The sequence below is a fragment of the Ostrea edulis genome, chromosome 1 (assembly GCF_947568905.1).
Source record: "Ostrea edulis chromosome 1, xbOstEdul1.1, whole genome shotgun sequence".
In the NCBI taxonomy this organism is placed as follows: Eukaryota; Metazoa; Mollusca; class Bivalvia; order Ostreida; family Ostreidae; genus Ostrea; species Ostrea edulis.
The window spans coordinates 60,294,475-60,312,889 of NC_079164.1; the positions used below are offsets into that span (position 1 = coordinate 60,294,475).

Consider the following 18,415-nt stretch of genomic DNA (forward strand, 5'->3'; position numbering starts at 1 on the left):
CAAAGGTCACTGACCTATTCCGGTTAGTCACGTGCCTGTACGACCAATCGTCCTTGAGTTAGACGTATTTATGTATATAAAGGTTTGATGCTTATCGAATTTAGGGTGCTAACAAGGATTTTTATGTAAAGTCCAATAACTCCGTTAGGAGTCAAAGTTCAATCACGCAGGGTGATATATGATCGTTTCTCAAGAAGTACTATATGATGAACTATAAAGTCTTTCGATACGTTTTAAGACAAAAATGGTTTTTGACGGCAGGAAAATAATAATAAACAAAACAATAACAATAGGACTTTCCACAGAAAGGTGGAAAGCCCTAATAAATTAAACTCGATAGTTATCGCTACTTAGAACATATCATTTGCAAATGACTACTTTTTAATGAATATGCCTCGAGTTTTACACGCCAAAGAAAAAAAAAACCAAAAAACAAAAACCCTTGTCTAAATCCCGCCATGATGAAAAAAAAAAAAACCAAAAAAAAAATCCGTATTTTTATACAGACTTTTAATCGCTAGCGACATTTTCCTAAATCTAAAGCCAATGAAACTCCTACTCAGTATGTCAGAAGCAGATGATGAAAAGTTTGTACAATGTGTTATTTTTTTAAAAATGTTCAATGTACGGATACCATAGCAATCAGTTGTGGCAGGATTGAGCACCGGTGGCCAAATAGTTCAGATGGTAGAGCACCTGATCAGAAGAAATTTACGGGACCTGGCTTCGAATCTGGTGCTGTGTTGTGTTGGGGGGGGGGGGGGGGGTGTCTGGTTTGTTGCATTTTCCCTTTCCTGTTACACAGTCATGAAAAAAATCGGACACAAATCATATATACATTGTAACTATAGTGATTATACGGTTAAATTAGAGTTCATACTTTTTTTTCAACAACGTTGATAGTTACGAGATGATCATTCTCTCCGAGCAGAGACATGTATAACATGTTTATGTCCCTGCTGTGAGCACATCATTAGGAATATTTGATTTATACATGTATTCCAAATGATTCTATCATATTTTTTTCACCAGCTAAATTCGATTTGACAGGAGTAAAAACTAGGTACGAGTTCACCTATGCCATTAAGTCATAATTGAGGTCATGTACAATCACGTATGTTTCATAGTAAACGTGAATTCCCGTCCAACCCAGATGAGCGCGAGTTATCGTTATCTGACTATGTTAACAGTTATCTTATCTTGTGTACATGGTACACAAAACCTCTGTTTGATACCCAGATAATCCTTGAATGAAAATACTTTCCCGATTTCGATTCTTTCCCCCCCTCTCTCTCTCTCTCTCTCTCTCTCTCTAGGTCACTTTCTAAATATTACAAGCAATATAATATCGAAATATCAGTAATTTATCACCATAAATCGCAGTTTTACTTAAAATTTATTACTTCTTTTAAAAACAAATTACATAGATTTTTTTTTTCAGTGATATATTGCACATGAAAATCAGAGTAAAATAGATAGTGTACACGATACAATTTTAACATTTCTAACACTTAACAGGAATACAAAAAACAGAAAGAGTAAAATGACACAAATATTAATCAGAATATACAGTATGTAGTAATAGTGATGACTGAAATCTAACTACATGAATTCAATAAATATACGAATATTTACAACGAATCATGAAATGTCAAATATGACTAGAGTGAAAAACAATACATCGTGTCTATGTTTTGTACATGTATGACACAAATGACAAAATTAACAAAAATGTCAAAATAAATGCAACATCCCTGATAGATAATAATAACATGAACATTGTCTGTTAGAATTTTCAAGCAATATCATAACATATAATTTATATTAAAACAGGATGTACCATGATTAATAACACGAAAATAAAATATAAATATGCATTGTTAAAGCGTCTAGATCCTCCAGATTTATAAAACAAAAGTCGTCAAACCACATGTCAGAAGTTCTCCATTATCGCCATTTAACCAGGCTCGGGTCTCATATTTACCCTTCAAAAAGAAAAAAAGAATAGATATACAAAGAAAGCGTCTTTTATATTTACATTTTGAAGTTACAGTTCATTGCTATTGTGATACCTTTATAGGGGATGTCTTTTTCTTTCATTGAATATTTCAGACTTACAATTGCCATATCGTGCGTTATTTCGCGTTTTCGTGGGTGTCGCATGGATAAACTCGGAGGTCGAGAACTGTTGTTTTGAAATATATCAGCTGAGGCTTTTATATTTCAAACAACATTTCCAGATGGAAGAGGTTATCCTGCAACATCTACGAATACAAGAACATTATTCTACTACGGCTCAGGGGCCGGTTTTACAAAACAAATTACGACAAAGTACTGCACAGTTATTAGTTTAAATGAATGAATTAAAACTTTTCTGAGGTTTAATTTTCAATCTTATTTTTATTCCTTATTAATTTGCTTTGGAGTGAATGATCTTAAGATAAACGAGAACATTCCAGCGTGCAAAGTTGGTCGTAAAAGTCATAAGTGCTCCCCAGAAAGTTTACATACTATGTATATGCAGCTACGAATTAGGTCACTGTGACGTCATGACAGTTTCCGAAACGGACTAGGCCTACATGTTTTGGTGAGATGGTAGGAGTATTCTAGATCTTTTGAAAAAAATATTTCAAGTGTTTAGTTTGATGTTGAAGGATTATATCAACTGTCCAAGAAAACTACACATAAGTAGAAAAGGGTTAATTTGTCTAAGCATCGTCCGATATGTATGTTTACATGCGTATCGATCTCGGAATGCAACATTTATTGATCAATTTTTATGATTATGAAATTGAAACCTCAGTTATCGACATTATTGTATAAGCAAAACACGGAAGTGCAAGTGAGATGTGTATCAATTTTATTACGTATCAAGGTATATCGCAGAATAATGACCGCCACATTCTTGTGATATTTGCAATAACCACGGTAGAATATATAAATATTGCATGCAGGTGAGAGTAACTTTGGAAAATTGTCCACTCGAGAAAACCATTAACGATGGGATGACAATATCTGATGTTACCCTAGTTATATTTATTATTAAACCGAATAACTATTACGATTGGCAAACTAAAAACGAAGCGTCGTACGTTTTTTATATGGAACCGTATGCGCAAGAATTCCGCGCAGTCAATATTTTACGTAATACCACCCGTTGTCAAGTAATGTTGACCGTTGCTATGTTCTGTAATACTGAATGGCATGATTTTCTTATCTAGAGGGTGGTAGTATTTTATAAAATGTTTCACAATCAATCAGAGTCAACTGATTTCAATGTATATTATTAAAAATCTATAAATCCGTGTACTCCCTGTATGGGCAGTAAGACATCAACATGTATCTATGTATATTATTAAATCTATAAATCCGTGTATTCCCTGTATGGACAGTAAGACATCAACATGTATCTATGGTCGGATATAATTATTTGATTTATGAATTGTACTTATTGACAAAAAAAAAATAATTCGGACTCCATACCTTAGGAATAAATTTTGGAATTTTTTTGTCGGTTGCCCATTCGTAGAAGCCCGGTTTGTATGGACAGAACACTTGTCTCTTTTTCTGGTTTTCGTCGATGGTGCAGAATTCCCAGTGGTTGTCATACAGATCTTTGCCATTATATTTGACATCTATGAGAAATTCTCCTTCTGTCAATGCTTTCTCTAAAGTAGAAAAAATCTTTCTGGATAACATTCTACATAAAAAAGATGAGTGCAACTGATCAATCCCATTAATTCTACAAAGAAACAGGACAAGTACATAGTCCTAGTCACGCTATACATACATCTAATTCTACACACACGTAGTCCTATTTACACTATACATACATCTAATTCTACACACACGTAGTCCTATTTACACTATAGATATACATCTAGTTCTACACACACGTAGTCTTAGTCACACTATAGATACATTTAATTCTACACACACGTAGTCCTAGCCACACTATAGATATACATCTAATTCTACACACATGTAGTCCTAGTCACACTATAGATACATCTAATTCTACACACACGTAGTCCTAGTCCCACTATGCATACATCTAATTATACACACACGTAGTCTTAGTTACACTATAGAAACATCTAATTCTACACACACGTAGTCCTAGTCACACTATACATACATTTAATTCTACACACACGTAGTCCTAGTCCCACTATACATACATCTAATTATACACACACGTAGTCTTAGTCACACTATAGATACATCTAATTCTACACACACGTGGTCCTATTTACACTATAGATATACATCTAATTCTACACACACGTAGTCCTAGTCACACAATAGATACATCTAATTTTACACACACGTAGTCCTATTTACACTATACATACATCTAATTCTACACACACGTAGTCCTAGTCCCACTATACATACATCTAATTATACACACACGTAGTCCTAGTCACACTATACATACATCTAATTCTACACACACGTGGTCCTATTTACACTATAGATATATCTAATTCTACACACACGTAGTCTTAGTTACACTATAGATACATTTAATTCTACACACGTAGTCTTAGTCCCACTATACATACATCTAATTCTACACACACGTAGTCCTATTTACACTATACATACATCTAATTCTACACACACGTATTCCTAGTCACACTATAGATACATCTAGTTTTACACACATGTAGTCCTAGTCCCACTATAGATACATTAATTCTACACACACGTGGTCCTATTTACACTATAGATATATCTAATTCTACACACGTATTCCTAGTCACACTATAGATACATCTAGTTTTACACACATGTAGTCCTAGTCCCACTATAGATACATCTAATTCTACACACACGTGGTCCTATTTACACTATAGATATATCTAATTCTACACACACGTAGTCCTAGTCCCACTATAGATACATCTAGTTTTACACACACATAGTCCTAGTCACACTATAGATACAACTAATTTTACACACATGTAGTCCTAGTCCCACTATAGATACATCTAATTCTACACACACGTAGTCCTATTTACACTATACATACATCTAATTCTACACACACGTAGTCCTATTTACACTATACATACATCTAATTCTACACACACGTAGTCCTATTTACACTATACATACATCTAATTCTACACACACGTAGTCCTAGTCACACTATAGATACAACTAATTTTACACACATGCAGTCCTAGTCACGCTATACATACATCTAATTCTACACACACGTAGTCCTAGTCACGCTATACATACATCTAATTCTACACACACGTGGTCCTATTTACACTATAGATATACATCTAATTCTACACACACGTAGTCCTATTTACACTATACATACATCTAATTCTACACACACGTAGTCCTATTTACACTATACATACATCTAATTCTACACACACGTAGTCCTATTTACACTATACATACATCTAATTCTACACACACGTAGTCCTATTTACACTATAGATACATCTAATTCTACACACACGTAGTCCTATTTACACTATACATACATCTAATTCTACACACACGTAGTCCTAGTCACACTATAGATACAACTAATTTTACACACATGCAGTCCTAGTCACGCTATACATACATCTAATTCTACACACACGTAGTCCTAGTCACGCTATACATACATCTAATTCTACACACACGTGGTCCTATTTACACTATAGATATACATCTAATTCTACACACACGTAGTCCTAATCACACTATAGATACATCTAATTCTACACACACGTAGTCCTACTCCCACTATACATACATCTAATTCTACACACACGTAGTCCTAGTCACACTATACATACATCTAATTCTACACACACGTAGTCCTAGTCACACTATAGATACATCTAATTCTACACACACGTAGTCCTACTCCTACTATACATACATCTAATTCTACACACACGTAGTCCTAGTCACACTATACATACATCTAATTCTACACACACGTAGTCCTAGTCACACTATAGATACATCTAATTCTACATACACGTAGTCTTAGTTACACTATAGATACATCTAATTCTACACACACGTAGTCCTAGTCACACTATACATACATCTAATTCTACACACACGTAGTCCTAGTCACACTATACATACATCTAATTCTACACACACGTAGTCCTAGTCACACTATACATACATCTAATTCTACACACACGTAGTCCTACTCCCACTATACATACATCTAATTCTACACACACGTAGTCCTAGTCACACTATACATACATCTAATTCTACACACACGTAGTCCTAGTCACACTATAGATACATCTAATTCTACATACACGTAGTCTTAGTTACACTATAGATACATCTAATTCTACACACACGTAGTCCTAGTCACACTATACATACATCTAATTCTACACACACGTAGTCCTAGTCACACTATACATACATCTAATTCTACACACACGTAGTCCTAGTCACACTATACATACATCTAATTCTACACACACGTAGTCCTAGTCCCACTATACATACATCTAATTCTACACACACGTAGTCCTAGTCACACTATACATACATCTAATTCTACACACACGTAGTCCTAGTCACACTATAGATACATCTAATTCTACACACACGTAGTCCTAGTCACACTATACATACATCTAATTCTACACACACGTAGTCCTAGTCACACTATAGATACATATAGTTTTACACATACGTAGTCCTATTTACACTATACATACATCTAATTCTACACACACGTATTCCTAGTCACACTATAGATATACATCTAATTCTACACACACGTAGTCTTAGTTACACTATAGATACATCTAATTCTACACACACGTAGTCTTAGTCACACTATACATACATCTAATTCTACACACACGTAGTCCTAGTCCCACTATAGATACATCTAATTCTACACACACGTAGTACTAGTCACACTATACATACATCTAATTCTACACACACGTAGTCCTAGTCACACTATACATACATCTACAATGTGATTCTACTTGACTTTTACTTCAGAACAATACATTATATGTAACTGACATATTTTTAATTCAAAAAATTTAAGGTCACCCCCGTAAATAGTATAGAAAGGAAAGTGGACTTCAAACAGAAACGGCATCATTTCCTGTACTCTTTGTACGATTTATTTCTATAGAAAGCCGTGTACTGTTATCCCGATCTAATTCATACGATACACAACTTAGCATATGTTTATTTAACAACGAAAAGGGAGAATGTTTTATAACACACCATATCATATAAAATGTCCAACACCTATGTTCGCTCAGTTTGTAACAACCGTAACTGATGACGATTTGAGTGTATGTGTGTAAATAGTTACTTGTAGTCGAGTGGTGAATACATGCGCTTACATCACACTCGTACATGTACGAATATATAGGATTAGGATACTAGTATAGTACACATTTTGTCAGCGACTTCAATAATATCACGAGTAAAAGAAGCAAAACATGTGCAAATAAATACGGCATTTAGAATTCATTTCGCTATCTATTTTAAATTAACTATTTTATGAAAAGAAATTTGAAGCTGATACAATTTATATTCCCAGAAATTTCTTGTAGGTGTACGAAGGCTGTTCAAAAAGTTCGCGAAAAGAATCCGTTGAGATTCCATATATCTATCGATATTTGAATATCTATTGTTAGAATATTGTGGTACATGTACTATACGATGTCACTAAAGACGAAGGTATTGTTAAGTATCTAGAGGGGGGGAGGGGGGGATTGTCACTTTCTTTGATCTGTAGTTTCCGAAAAGCGAGTAAAAGCAGAATCATTCAAATAAAAATCTAAAAGTTACTTAAAGAGTAAGCGGGTTATGCTAATTTTTTCTGCAATGATGGCTACCTTCATCACCCGACGAAAAAACAAAGAAAGACATTTTACTGTTCATATTTATATTTTATGTATTATTTAAAAATATAAACTAGAATTAAGATATAAAATATCATGTGGTTGACCCATTTGTTACGTTAAATGGAAAAGCCGGCACCCTTTGACCTTGATGACACTTCATATTTGGTAATGATTATGCAGACAAGTGATACTAGTAAACCAGATCGAACTAGTTCGCAACAAAAATGTATTTACTGCATGATGAAAGCAATGTAAATTTCAAAAGAAATATAAGGGAAAAGATTCAAGGAATGCAAATATTCCGTTTTAAGGTGAAAGTAATTAGACATTAGTATGAGGTTAAAACAAGATATAATTCACTCACTTAAAGTGATATTGATGAACGTTCGCACTTTTAATCCTTCTGTTTCTTCATCGGGTAGAAGTATAGCTTTCCCCAGCGTGATTCTGTCTTTATTGTCTGCATATACAAAAAGAAAAGAGCATACTCAGATATATAATGTATAAATACGTCATTAAAACTTGCAGTTTAGTAGTAAAACTCACCACAAGAGTTGTAAACGTCCCCGATAGCGACTAATTTGTTCTCATCCACAAACTTTTGCCATTTCTTTGCAGACAGAGCACTTTCAGACTCCTTTTCCTCCTCTTGTTCTCCATTTGAATCCAGTTTTAAGGAATCCAATTTGAAGGAATTCTCAGACTTCCTTACTACTTGCCTGTTAGCTTCCAAAATTTCGGATGCTGGTCCATGATTAAACATTGTCATATACACGGTAAACATGGAACAGAAGATGGTCATAATAGTCAGCGCAATGATTAAGGGTACTTTCCTTACGTTCATCATGTTCACGGTTTTACGTTGCCAGATACCTTTTAAATTCAGATACACCATCTGCTACCTCTTTTTACGATTCTTGTACTCCGTTTGTTGTTATGTCATAACTTTATCCCCTTCTGTTTCTATACGTTTCTTTCTACACAGTTTTCCCTCTATCCCACCTGCTGCATCATTGAGTACCTCTGACTAGATGGTCCACCTTACTCAAGTATGTCCCTCCGGTTGTGAGTGGTTATTTGGCTTTTTATCAGAATCCTATATGGGATGGTGCTGGGCTATTCTCTCTATCAGCAGGTTGTTTGATCAGTAAAACCAGTGATAATGTTATCCTCCGATTGTGTGCTATCTACTGCGATGTCCCTGATCCCACAACTAAAATACTGACATGTGATACTGAGTACAAAGGATGTAAAGTCGGCCAAGGTTTAATGATCCATTTCGATGAACTTTTAAGTATCTGTGCTGGTTTGCAAGTACAACTGTAATTTTTTTTTACTGATTTGAAAAGTTCATTATACGTTCTGTATATTTTTTAAAAAACGTTTGAATTTGGACACAGAAGAAACAAGAGGTCCATAGGCCACATCGCCCACATGAGTCACCTTGGCTCTGCCGTTGTTCATCTATGAAAATTATGATCTTTAAAACTTTGTTTTGTAATCTATAGTCCCATGAAAAATTTTGACCCCATATTGTAGCCCAAACCTAGCCCCAGAGGGTCACGATATAATCATGATACAATGTCACAAGATGACATTCATGGTATGAAATGTAAGGTCTGCCATAAGGAGTCTATATTCAGAATATGAAAGCCCTACAGTTCAGAGGATATTGCCTAGGTTAACGTTTCTTAAAAGTAATCCAAAACACAAGGTCAAGGTTACAAGATCAAAACATATAGCATACCAAAACAAAGTTTTGTCACAAGAAATGTATATATGAAGAGGAGAGCCCTATCACTCATCATTCAAAAGTTATGAGCAACGTTCAAATTTCAGACAGACGGGATAAAATCAAATCATGACTAAAAAGAAAAGGGAGGGGGTATTGTTTTATAAAACCCTATACATATGTATACATTCCAATATAAAACTTTGATCGTATTGTCGCCCCATCTTACCCCCGGGGTCATGATTTGAACAAACTTCAAATTACCTGAGAATGTTTGCATTTTAATATAACTAATCATAGAAAATTTTAAAAGTATTTCCCTAAATATTCCCATGTGAAAATTTGATCCTATATTGTGGCCTCACCCTACCCACGGGGATCACAATTTGAACGACATTGAATCTACACTACCTGGGAATGCTTGCATATTAATATGAGCAATCATGGCCTTGTTGTTCTTGAGAAGATCTCAAAGATTTATCCTATACATTCCCATGTAAAACTTCGAACTCCTGCATGTATTGTGGCCCATCTACCTCGTGGCCATGATTTCAACAAACTTGAATATGCACTATGTCAGATTCAGTGTTTCTGTCCCATTGGCTCATTTTTGGGAGTTGAACTATGTTCAATCTCCCTGGGTCATCACGCACTTTTCTGCGCAGTAATTTGTATTGATTTGTATAGTGGTCGTCAGCGGGGGTTCTGTGTCAGCTGATTTACTCCTAGGTAAATCAACATAAACTTTTATAAACATCCGCCATTAAATAATCCATGTAACTTTTCTGAATTAATCTAATTTTGATTATTGACATGTAAGGAAATGCAATGATATTGTATTCAAATCAATTTGAATACAGGATTTCGATCAAATTGATACTGATATACATAGAAAAATAAAAGATAAAGTTGAAAATTGTCGTTTGTAGCGCAGCGTCACCTATAAACATTGATAGGGAAACGAACGACAACTGCACACAAGACCTATTGACACCGTGGCGCGAAATATCGAATATGGTGCGAAACCTCAGAAAATTTACAAGAAATAACTCTACAACATTGCGTATGTGTATATATTTGGTTTTTTTTAATGTGATATAAAAAATGCTTGATGTTACATGTATATTGAATTAAAACACGTCATTCCCAGTCAACAACTTTCTATTGGGATCGGAATACGAAATAAAATTTCTTATATCCGGTTGCAAAGTGAAACTGCTTCATGCTTCAAGTTATTAAATTACGTAGTAATTGCACGTTACACATTAGAGAACTGTGTCTTTTAATAAAGAAAGTCACAAAATAGATACAAAATGAGTGTACCTTATTCATTACTGTTACCGAGCTTTCGTCGACGAAAATCTCGAAATGGTGTGTTTCGCTGCGCTTGATGACGGTAAGGTCCACATTTTCTACGTGAGTAGTGTGATATTTGTTTATGAATTTTTTGTGCATACATGATATGTCTCGGCTAGGAATAATGGAAACTTTCTCACCTATGTATGTAAAGACATATTAATCTCTATTTTTAAAAATGTAGAACACTTTTATCAAATGACAATGTTTGAAAACGCTTAGAGCCCCGATGTCAGAATTTCCTTTTCCAAGACATCAGTATGTCAAATTCATTATCCTTTTTTAATAGTATGTACCATATTTTGTACCAGTTATCCATTTTGAATCCCCTATTACAATGAGATTTTGCTGCACTCTGTAATGTTTAAGTGGATGTCATGAGTGTGTGTCAAACAGAAATTTTAAGAGCATGGGATAAGGTGTTGCCATGTATGACTTCACTATCAAAGTTTAACCCAGTTGTCACAATGTTGAATTTATGCTGCAAAAAGGATTGGAAATTGCTCTGGTCAAAACACATTGTTTATTTGTCTACAGATGAAAGAGACATGAGGATTCTCCCTCACAAACTGAAAAAAAAAAATAGTTATGGATCTTGTACATGTATAGTTTATTCAACATCACAAGTCTGATTCCGCTATATTCTTCCCATTCTGTCAGGTTCATTCACCCCCTGTTTGAGCCACAGTATAATATCCCAAATACCTTGGCAATAAATAACATTATTTGACTAGTGTTTCATTTTTAGGGGAGTTGCGATGAAGTCGAACTCGGCTCATGATCTGATGAAGTGCCTTGGGGCGGGCACGCATCAACATTTCATTTCCGCACCATAGCTCTTGAGCAAATTATAGGATCTCATTCAAACTTAGATGGATTGTCACCCTCAGTAAGATGAGGAAGCCTATCGATTCTGGGGTCACTAGGTCAAAGGTCAAGGTCACAGTGGCTATAAATAGACTGAAATTTGGAGAAAATTTTGTTTTCCGCACCATAGCTCTTGAACGAATCATACGATCTCAATCAAACTTAGATGGATTGTCACCCTCAGTAAGACCAGGAAGCCTATCGATTCTGGGGTCACAAGGTCAAAGGTCAAAGTCACAGTGGCTATAAATAGACTGAAATTTGGAGAAAATTTTGTTTTCTGCACATTGATTTTTTAACAAATTATAGGATCTCAATTAAACTTAGATGGATTATCGCCCTTGATGAGACAAAGAAGCCTATTGATTTTGGTCAAGGGTTAAAGGTCAAGGTCACAAAGGATTTAAGTCGGCTGAAATTTATGTACGCAAAATTTTGCTCCCTGCTTGATAATTCTTGCAAACTTTTCTGCCGGTTCCCTCTATGCCCATTCCTTGCGCAACTCGGCTTGTGCATTTCCGATGCCGGACAGTTTTTAATTTTTTTGCATTTCATTTATTTTGAGTTATTATACAATTATTTACCATTCCATTGATCCTCTACAGGACTGTAGTATACTCAGGTGACAGTTTAGCATATTGGACTACCTTTTCAAGTAATGAATCCTTAGAATTAGCTAAAACTAGGATTAAACTTGAATGTATATATACAGGGGAAAAACTTCTTCATAACTGCAAGGCATTGAAAACCATATTGATTTGAATGTTTGGGCCATAATATGTGGTCACATCTTTTATGAGAATATAAAGGGGTGAAATTCTAGAAAACAACAACACGACTTCAGTTACTCGAGGAGCGTTGTGGCCCATGGGCCTTCCATTATCCATGTTTGCTGTTGTAACGCTTTGAAAAACAACAACAATTGATTTGTATCTAAAATCATGATAATATTCAGTCATTTATCCCCCTACCCTTCTAGTGCTATCTGTTCTAACTGAATTTCCACAATGTTCAACTCCCACGAGTACTTTAAGTACTTTGATTAAATGGCCCACCCTATTTTTGCATTTTCTCGATTATTTCCCCTTTGGATAGAGTATGACCCTTCATTTGAATAAACGTGAATCCTCTTCACCCATGATTTGTGCCGAGTTTGGCTGAAATTTGTCCTTTGGTTCTTGAGAAGTTTCTAATTCTGACTTATATCCACTTCGAATAAGGTATGACACTTCATTTGAACAAATTTGAATCCTCTTTACCAAATCAGTGACAGAAAATAGCCCTGTGGTTCTTGAGAATAAGTCGAAAATGTTAACAGTTTACGAACGGACATACAGACGGACGCCGGTCAAAATGTGATCAGAAGAGCTTAAAAAAAGAAACGTTTCCCAAAAGCCGCTGGCTAGTTAATTGCTGACTAATAGCTCATTAAACTGTACAATATTTTAGAAAGTCACAACTTTTCAATGAACCATCAAAGATTGATAAATTTTCAATCTCTATTTTCCTATGTAAATTTTAAACCCCCTTGTGACCCCGCCCTGACCCTGAGGTCTTACACTTTTAAAGCATATCAATATAACATTCTTTATCATTTTTGTTCATGAGAATTTTCCCGTTTAATCTTATGTAACAATTTGAACCCCTCTAGTGGCTACATACTAAGCTCTAGGAGTTGCGGGAGAGTTAACATAATTGTAGATATGACATATTGTACCTTTTTTGTTGAGCAGAAGATCTTGGGAGAATTTCTCTATACATACGTAAGTACCCCTTCCTGTGGCCCCACCCTGAATAATGATTTGAACAAACTTGTTGCTAGCGCCATCGAGCGTTTCTAGAGGTAATACGCATGGTTGGGTTCCATAATGCGGTTTTTAAAGAGTTTTTACAAACCCCACCTTATTTGCACTTTTTTTAACTTATCTACCCTTGGTAAAAAAAAAAATCCCTCAGCAAAGTATGCTTTGTGGCAAAATTGACATTGTCGTACTTCAAAAGTTGAATGCATGAAAAGTTCAAAGATATCAGACAGACAGACAGACTACGGACAAACTTTGATCAGAAAATCTAACTTTAACTTTTAACAGTAGACATGTAGGTATGAAAATGATTAATACTAGTTTAATACTAGGGCAAAAAAGTAATCTCTTATGTATATTGAAAATTAATAAAAGATTACCTTTTTGCATTTAAATTTCACAAATATTCATCATAATTAAGCCAGTCTAGCAGTATTGCCAGTATTAAAAACTACCATTAAGTTGCAATGTCGTGCCTCAAATAAAACAAACTGGCGGTTAAATATGTTAAAATCATGAATTATGCCCCCCAATGAATTTTCATACAAGAATTCAAGTTAATTAATATGATCGTTTCCAGGAATAGATATTCTGCTTGGTTTATCAATCAAATTAAGGAATTCGTGACATTTGATTTAGTTTCAAGTCTACTATCTATGTCATGAATTACAAAATTGAAATAAATGTCTATGGGTATGAATGCTGCCAATATATTCGATGAAATAGAAAGGGTAAAATCTTATAGATTTACTCTTTGATTAAAACATCCCTCCGCCAAAAAATGCAGTTCTTTCCAAACCATTTCTAAATTGAATTGATATAAAAGATATCAAATGGATAGGGTAAACATGTTATATATTATAAACCTATACATGTATGTTATATATTATAAACCTATACATGTATGTTATATATTATAAACCTATACATGTATGTTATATATTATAAACCTATACATGTATGTTAAATATTTGGACCATTGAACAAGTACCTACAATGTCATGTTTTTTCTTTGTGACATTGTACTCAAAAACCTAAAGCTAACTTCTGTAATACATAAAAGTGAAATTAACAGAGTCAACTTCTGTAATACATAAAAGTGAAACTAACAGACAGAGTCAACTTCTGTAATACATAAAAGTGAAATTAACAGAATCAACTTCTGTAATACATAAAAGTGAAACTAACAGAATCAACTTCTGTAATACATAAAAGTGAAACTAACAGAATCAACTTCTGTAATACATAAAAGTGAAACTAACAGAATCAACTTCTGTAATACATAAAAGTGAAATTAACAGACGGAGTCAACTTCTGTAATACATAAAAGTGAAACTAACAGAGTCAACTTCTGTAATACATAAAAGTGAAATTAACAGACAACTTCTGTAATACATAAAAGTGAAACTAACAGAGTCAACTTCTGTAATACATAAAAGTGAAATTAACAGTCAACTTCTGTAATACATAAAAGTGAAACTAACAGACGGAGTCAACTTCTATAATACATAAAAGTGAAATTAACAGAGTCAACTTCTGTAATACATAAAAGTGAAACTAACAGACGGAGTCAACTTCTATAATACATAAAAGTGAAATTAACAGAGTCAACTACTGTAATATATAAAAGTGAAACTAACAGAGTCAACTTCTATAATACATAAAAGTGAAATTAACAGACGGAGTCAACTTCTGTAATACATAAAAGTGAAATGAACAGAGTCAACTTCTGTAATACATAAAAGTGAAACTAACAGAATCAACTTCTGTAATACATAAAAGTGAAACTAACAGAATCAACTTCTGTAATACATAAAAGTGAAATTAACAGACAACTTCTGTAATACATAAAAGTGAAACTAACAGAATCAACTTCTGTAATACATAAAAGTGAAACTAACAGACGGAGTCAACTTCTATAATACATAAAAGTGAAATTAACAGAGTCAACTACTGTAATATATAAAAGTGAAACTAACAGAGTCAACTTCTGTAATACATAAAAGTGAAATTAACAGACGGAGTCAACTTCTGTAATACATAAAAGTGAAATGAACAGAGTCAACTTCTGTAATACATAAAAGTGAAACTAACAGAATCAACTTCTGTAATACATAAAAGTGAAATTAACAGAGTCAACTTCTGTAATACATAAAAGTGAAACTAACAGAATCAACTTCTGTAATACATAAAAGTGAAATTAACAGAATCAACTTCTGTAATACATAAAAGTGAAACTAACAGAATCAACTTCTGTAATATATAAAAGTGAAACTAACAGAGTCAACTTTGGTCAACAATAACGATTAGAGGGTAGTACCACTTTCAATTTCATTAAAATAATTTTTAAGAAATAAATTTCACTTTCGGAGGTATATGAGGGTATGAACTGCGATGTTTCACGCCGCATGCTTCATGATAATAACCCTCTGGTCAATTTCAACAATAGTCAAAATTCTTCCTAACACCCGTATATGAAGCGCCAGCGTTTCGTTTCTTTAATATGCCCATCAGTTACATACATACATACATACAAAATTCAATATGCCCATCAATCACATCCATACATACAAAATTCAATATGCCCATCAGTTACATACATACATACAAAATTCAATATGTCCATCAGTTACATACATACATACAAAATTCAATATGTCCATCAGTTACATACATACATACAAAATTCAATATGTCCATCAGTTACATAGCATACATACAAAATTCAATATGCCCATCAGTTACATACATCCATACAAATTCAATATGTCCATCAATTACATACATACATACATACATACAAACTTCAATATGTCCATCAATTACATGCATACATACAAAATTCAATATGTCCATCAGTTACATACATACATACAAACTTCAATATGTCCATCAATTACATGCATACATACAAAATTCAATATGCCCATCAGTTACATACATAGATACAAAATTCAATATGCCCATCAGTTACGTAGCATACATACAAAATTCAATATGCCCATCAGTTACATACATACATACAAAATTCAATATGTCCATCAATTACATGCATACATACACAATTCAATATGCCCATCAGTTACATACATAGATTCAAAATTCAATATGTCCATCAGTTACATACATACATACAAAATTCAATATGCCCATCAATCACATCCATACATACAAAATTCAATATGTCCATCAGTTACATACATACATACAAAATTCAATATGTCCATCAATTACATACATACATACAAAATTCAATATGCCCATAATTCAAAATTCAAAGCACAATATTTAGCGCACACAATATCAGAGTGCAATGGTAATCATATCATAACTTGAACATTTTCAATTCATACCCACATATACAGAAAAAGTAGTTAAGTTGACTGAAAAGTGAAAAAATATATACATAAATAGGACCTGATAGTAAAACATGGATAGAATTCCGCATCCCTTTGTTCATAGCATATATAAAAAGATATTAGTTAACATTTAATGAGTCTTTAACGTAAAACATTGCATTTCATACTCTCGTGTATAGTATTTTAAAAAAAAAAAATTCTTTGTTATATTTACATTCTACTTTCATTTCTGTGGGAATTCCCAGTCGTTAAAACTGCATTCATCTGTGCATTGTTACAGCTACAACGCATTCATGAGAAAATGACTATCATTACAATTTGTAAAGACATCAAAGGCAAAAACATTGGAAATGTGAATATCAATATGAAATTAAACGTTGAATTAATATCACGAATATTTCTAGCGTTTCGAGGGCTTGAAACTGCTCTGCAAATGCAGCAATTTTAATTGCATCACGTCTTATTTCATTGCACTAACAGTGGTATTTTTAATAACTTATCTGACTTGAACTCATGTAAATGATGCATTTGTCAACATTTGATTTGTTGTTTATTAACCTACTGTCCTAGTTTAGACTATGGATAACATGGTTCGCGTAAACAATGTTGTTTGCTTTGTATTGGTGAAAATTCCCTCGTACATTAAGTGTACATTTACTTCTATATTGAGCTTAGGGTACGTGACGTAAGGCTGCCATTCTTTAGATTTTTTAAATTTACAATGTGCTTGGTAAACGTCTAATGTGGTATCTCAGAAGATGTCTCGTTTTGGTGAGACCATTTACAGAAGTATTAGATTAATATAACAAAAACGGACTTCAAATGCTTCGTGTCTTATAATTTATTGGACTCATTCTTCTTTTTTTCGAGAATATTTTGAGCCCCAATAAATTATCCAGTTGAATCTGGACCAACCTTGACGAAGAACACGTTTCTATCATTTTAAAAAACCACCACACAACCATCAATTATATTTCCAGTATAATATCAACCAAGTTTTATTTTCAATATCGCATAATAATGCACATTTATAATTGTACTCTCTCTCTCTCTCTCTCTCTCTTTACCTTTTGAGTTATTCAATGTATGAAGTAAGGAGATTTAACATTTTTTTATTTAAATGAAGATAATTTTTTATTGTTAAATAATGATGAAAGTGAGATAGTTCAAATTCACAGGACTAACGTCTTTTTGCACTTCAAACTTTCTGGAAGGGTTATCCGCCTTTGATAAAAAAAAAATTAAAAATGTAATTTTTCTAAAAATATCTGTGATAAATGATTAATTTTATTTCATAAAGAGAAGTTCATGAAACTTTTTACCGAGAAATTTGAATAAAAATACAATTTCTTTTTTTTAACAATAGTTTAATAAAACTGGCTCTTCCGATTCAAGGTGAAATAAATCAATCAGTCATGAAAA

General features: G+C 33.6%; 1 protein-coding gene across 2 annotated transcripts; it reads right to left on the reverse strand.

Moving 5' to 3' along the window:
* Window positions 1-1,383: 1,383 nt before the first annotated feature.
* Window positions 1,384-9,279, reverse strand: LOC125649130 (putative phosphatidylglycerol/phosphatidylinositol transfer protein 2). 2 transcript variants are annotated; one of them, XM_048876377.2, is made up of 4 exons: window positions 8,424-9,279; window positions 8,242-8,337; window positions 3,484-3,668; window positions 1,384-1,985 (listed from the first exon to the last, which is right to left on the reverse strand). In XM_048876377.2, exons 1-4 carry the CDS (start codon window positions 8,770-8,772, stop codon window positions 1,905-1,907), a joined length of 711 nt encoding a protein of 236 aa, XP_048732334.2. In that variant the 5' UTR covers window positions 8,773-9,279; the 3' UTR covers window positions 1,384-1,904. The 2 variants fall into 2 exon arrangements, with proteins under 2 accessions (XP_048732334.2, XP_048732340.2); XM_048876383.2 differs by lacking the exon at window positions 1,384-1,985 and adding an exon at window positions 1,992-2,612.
* Window positions 9,280-18,415: the final 9,136 nt, after the last annotated feature.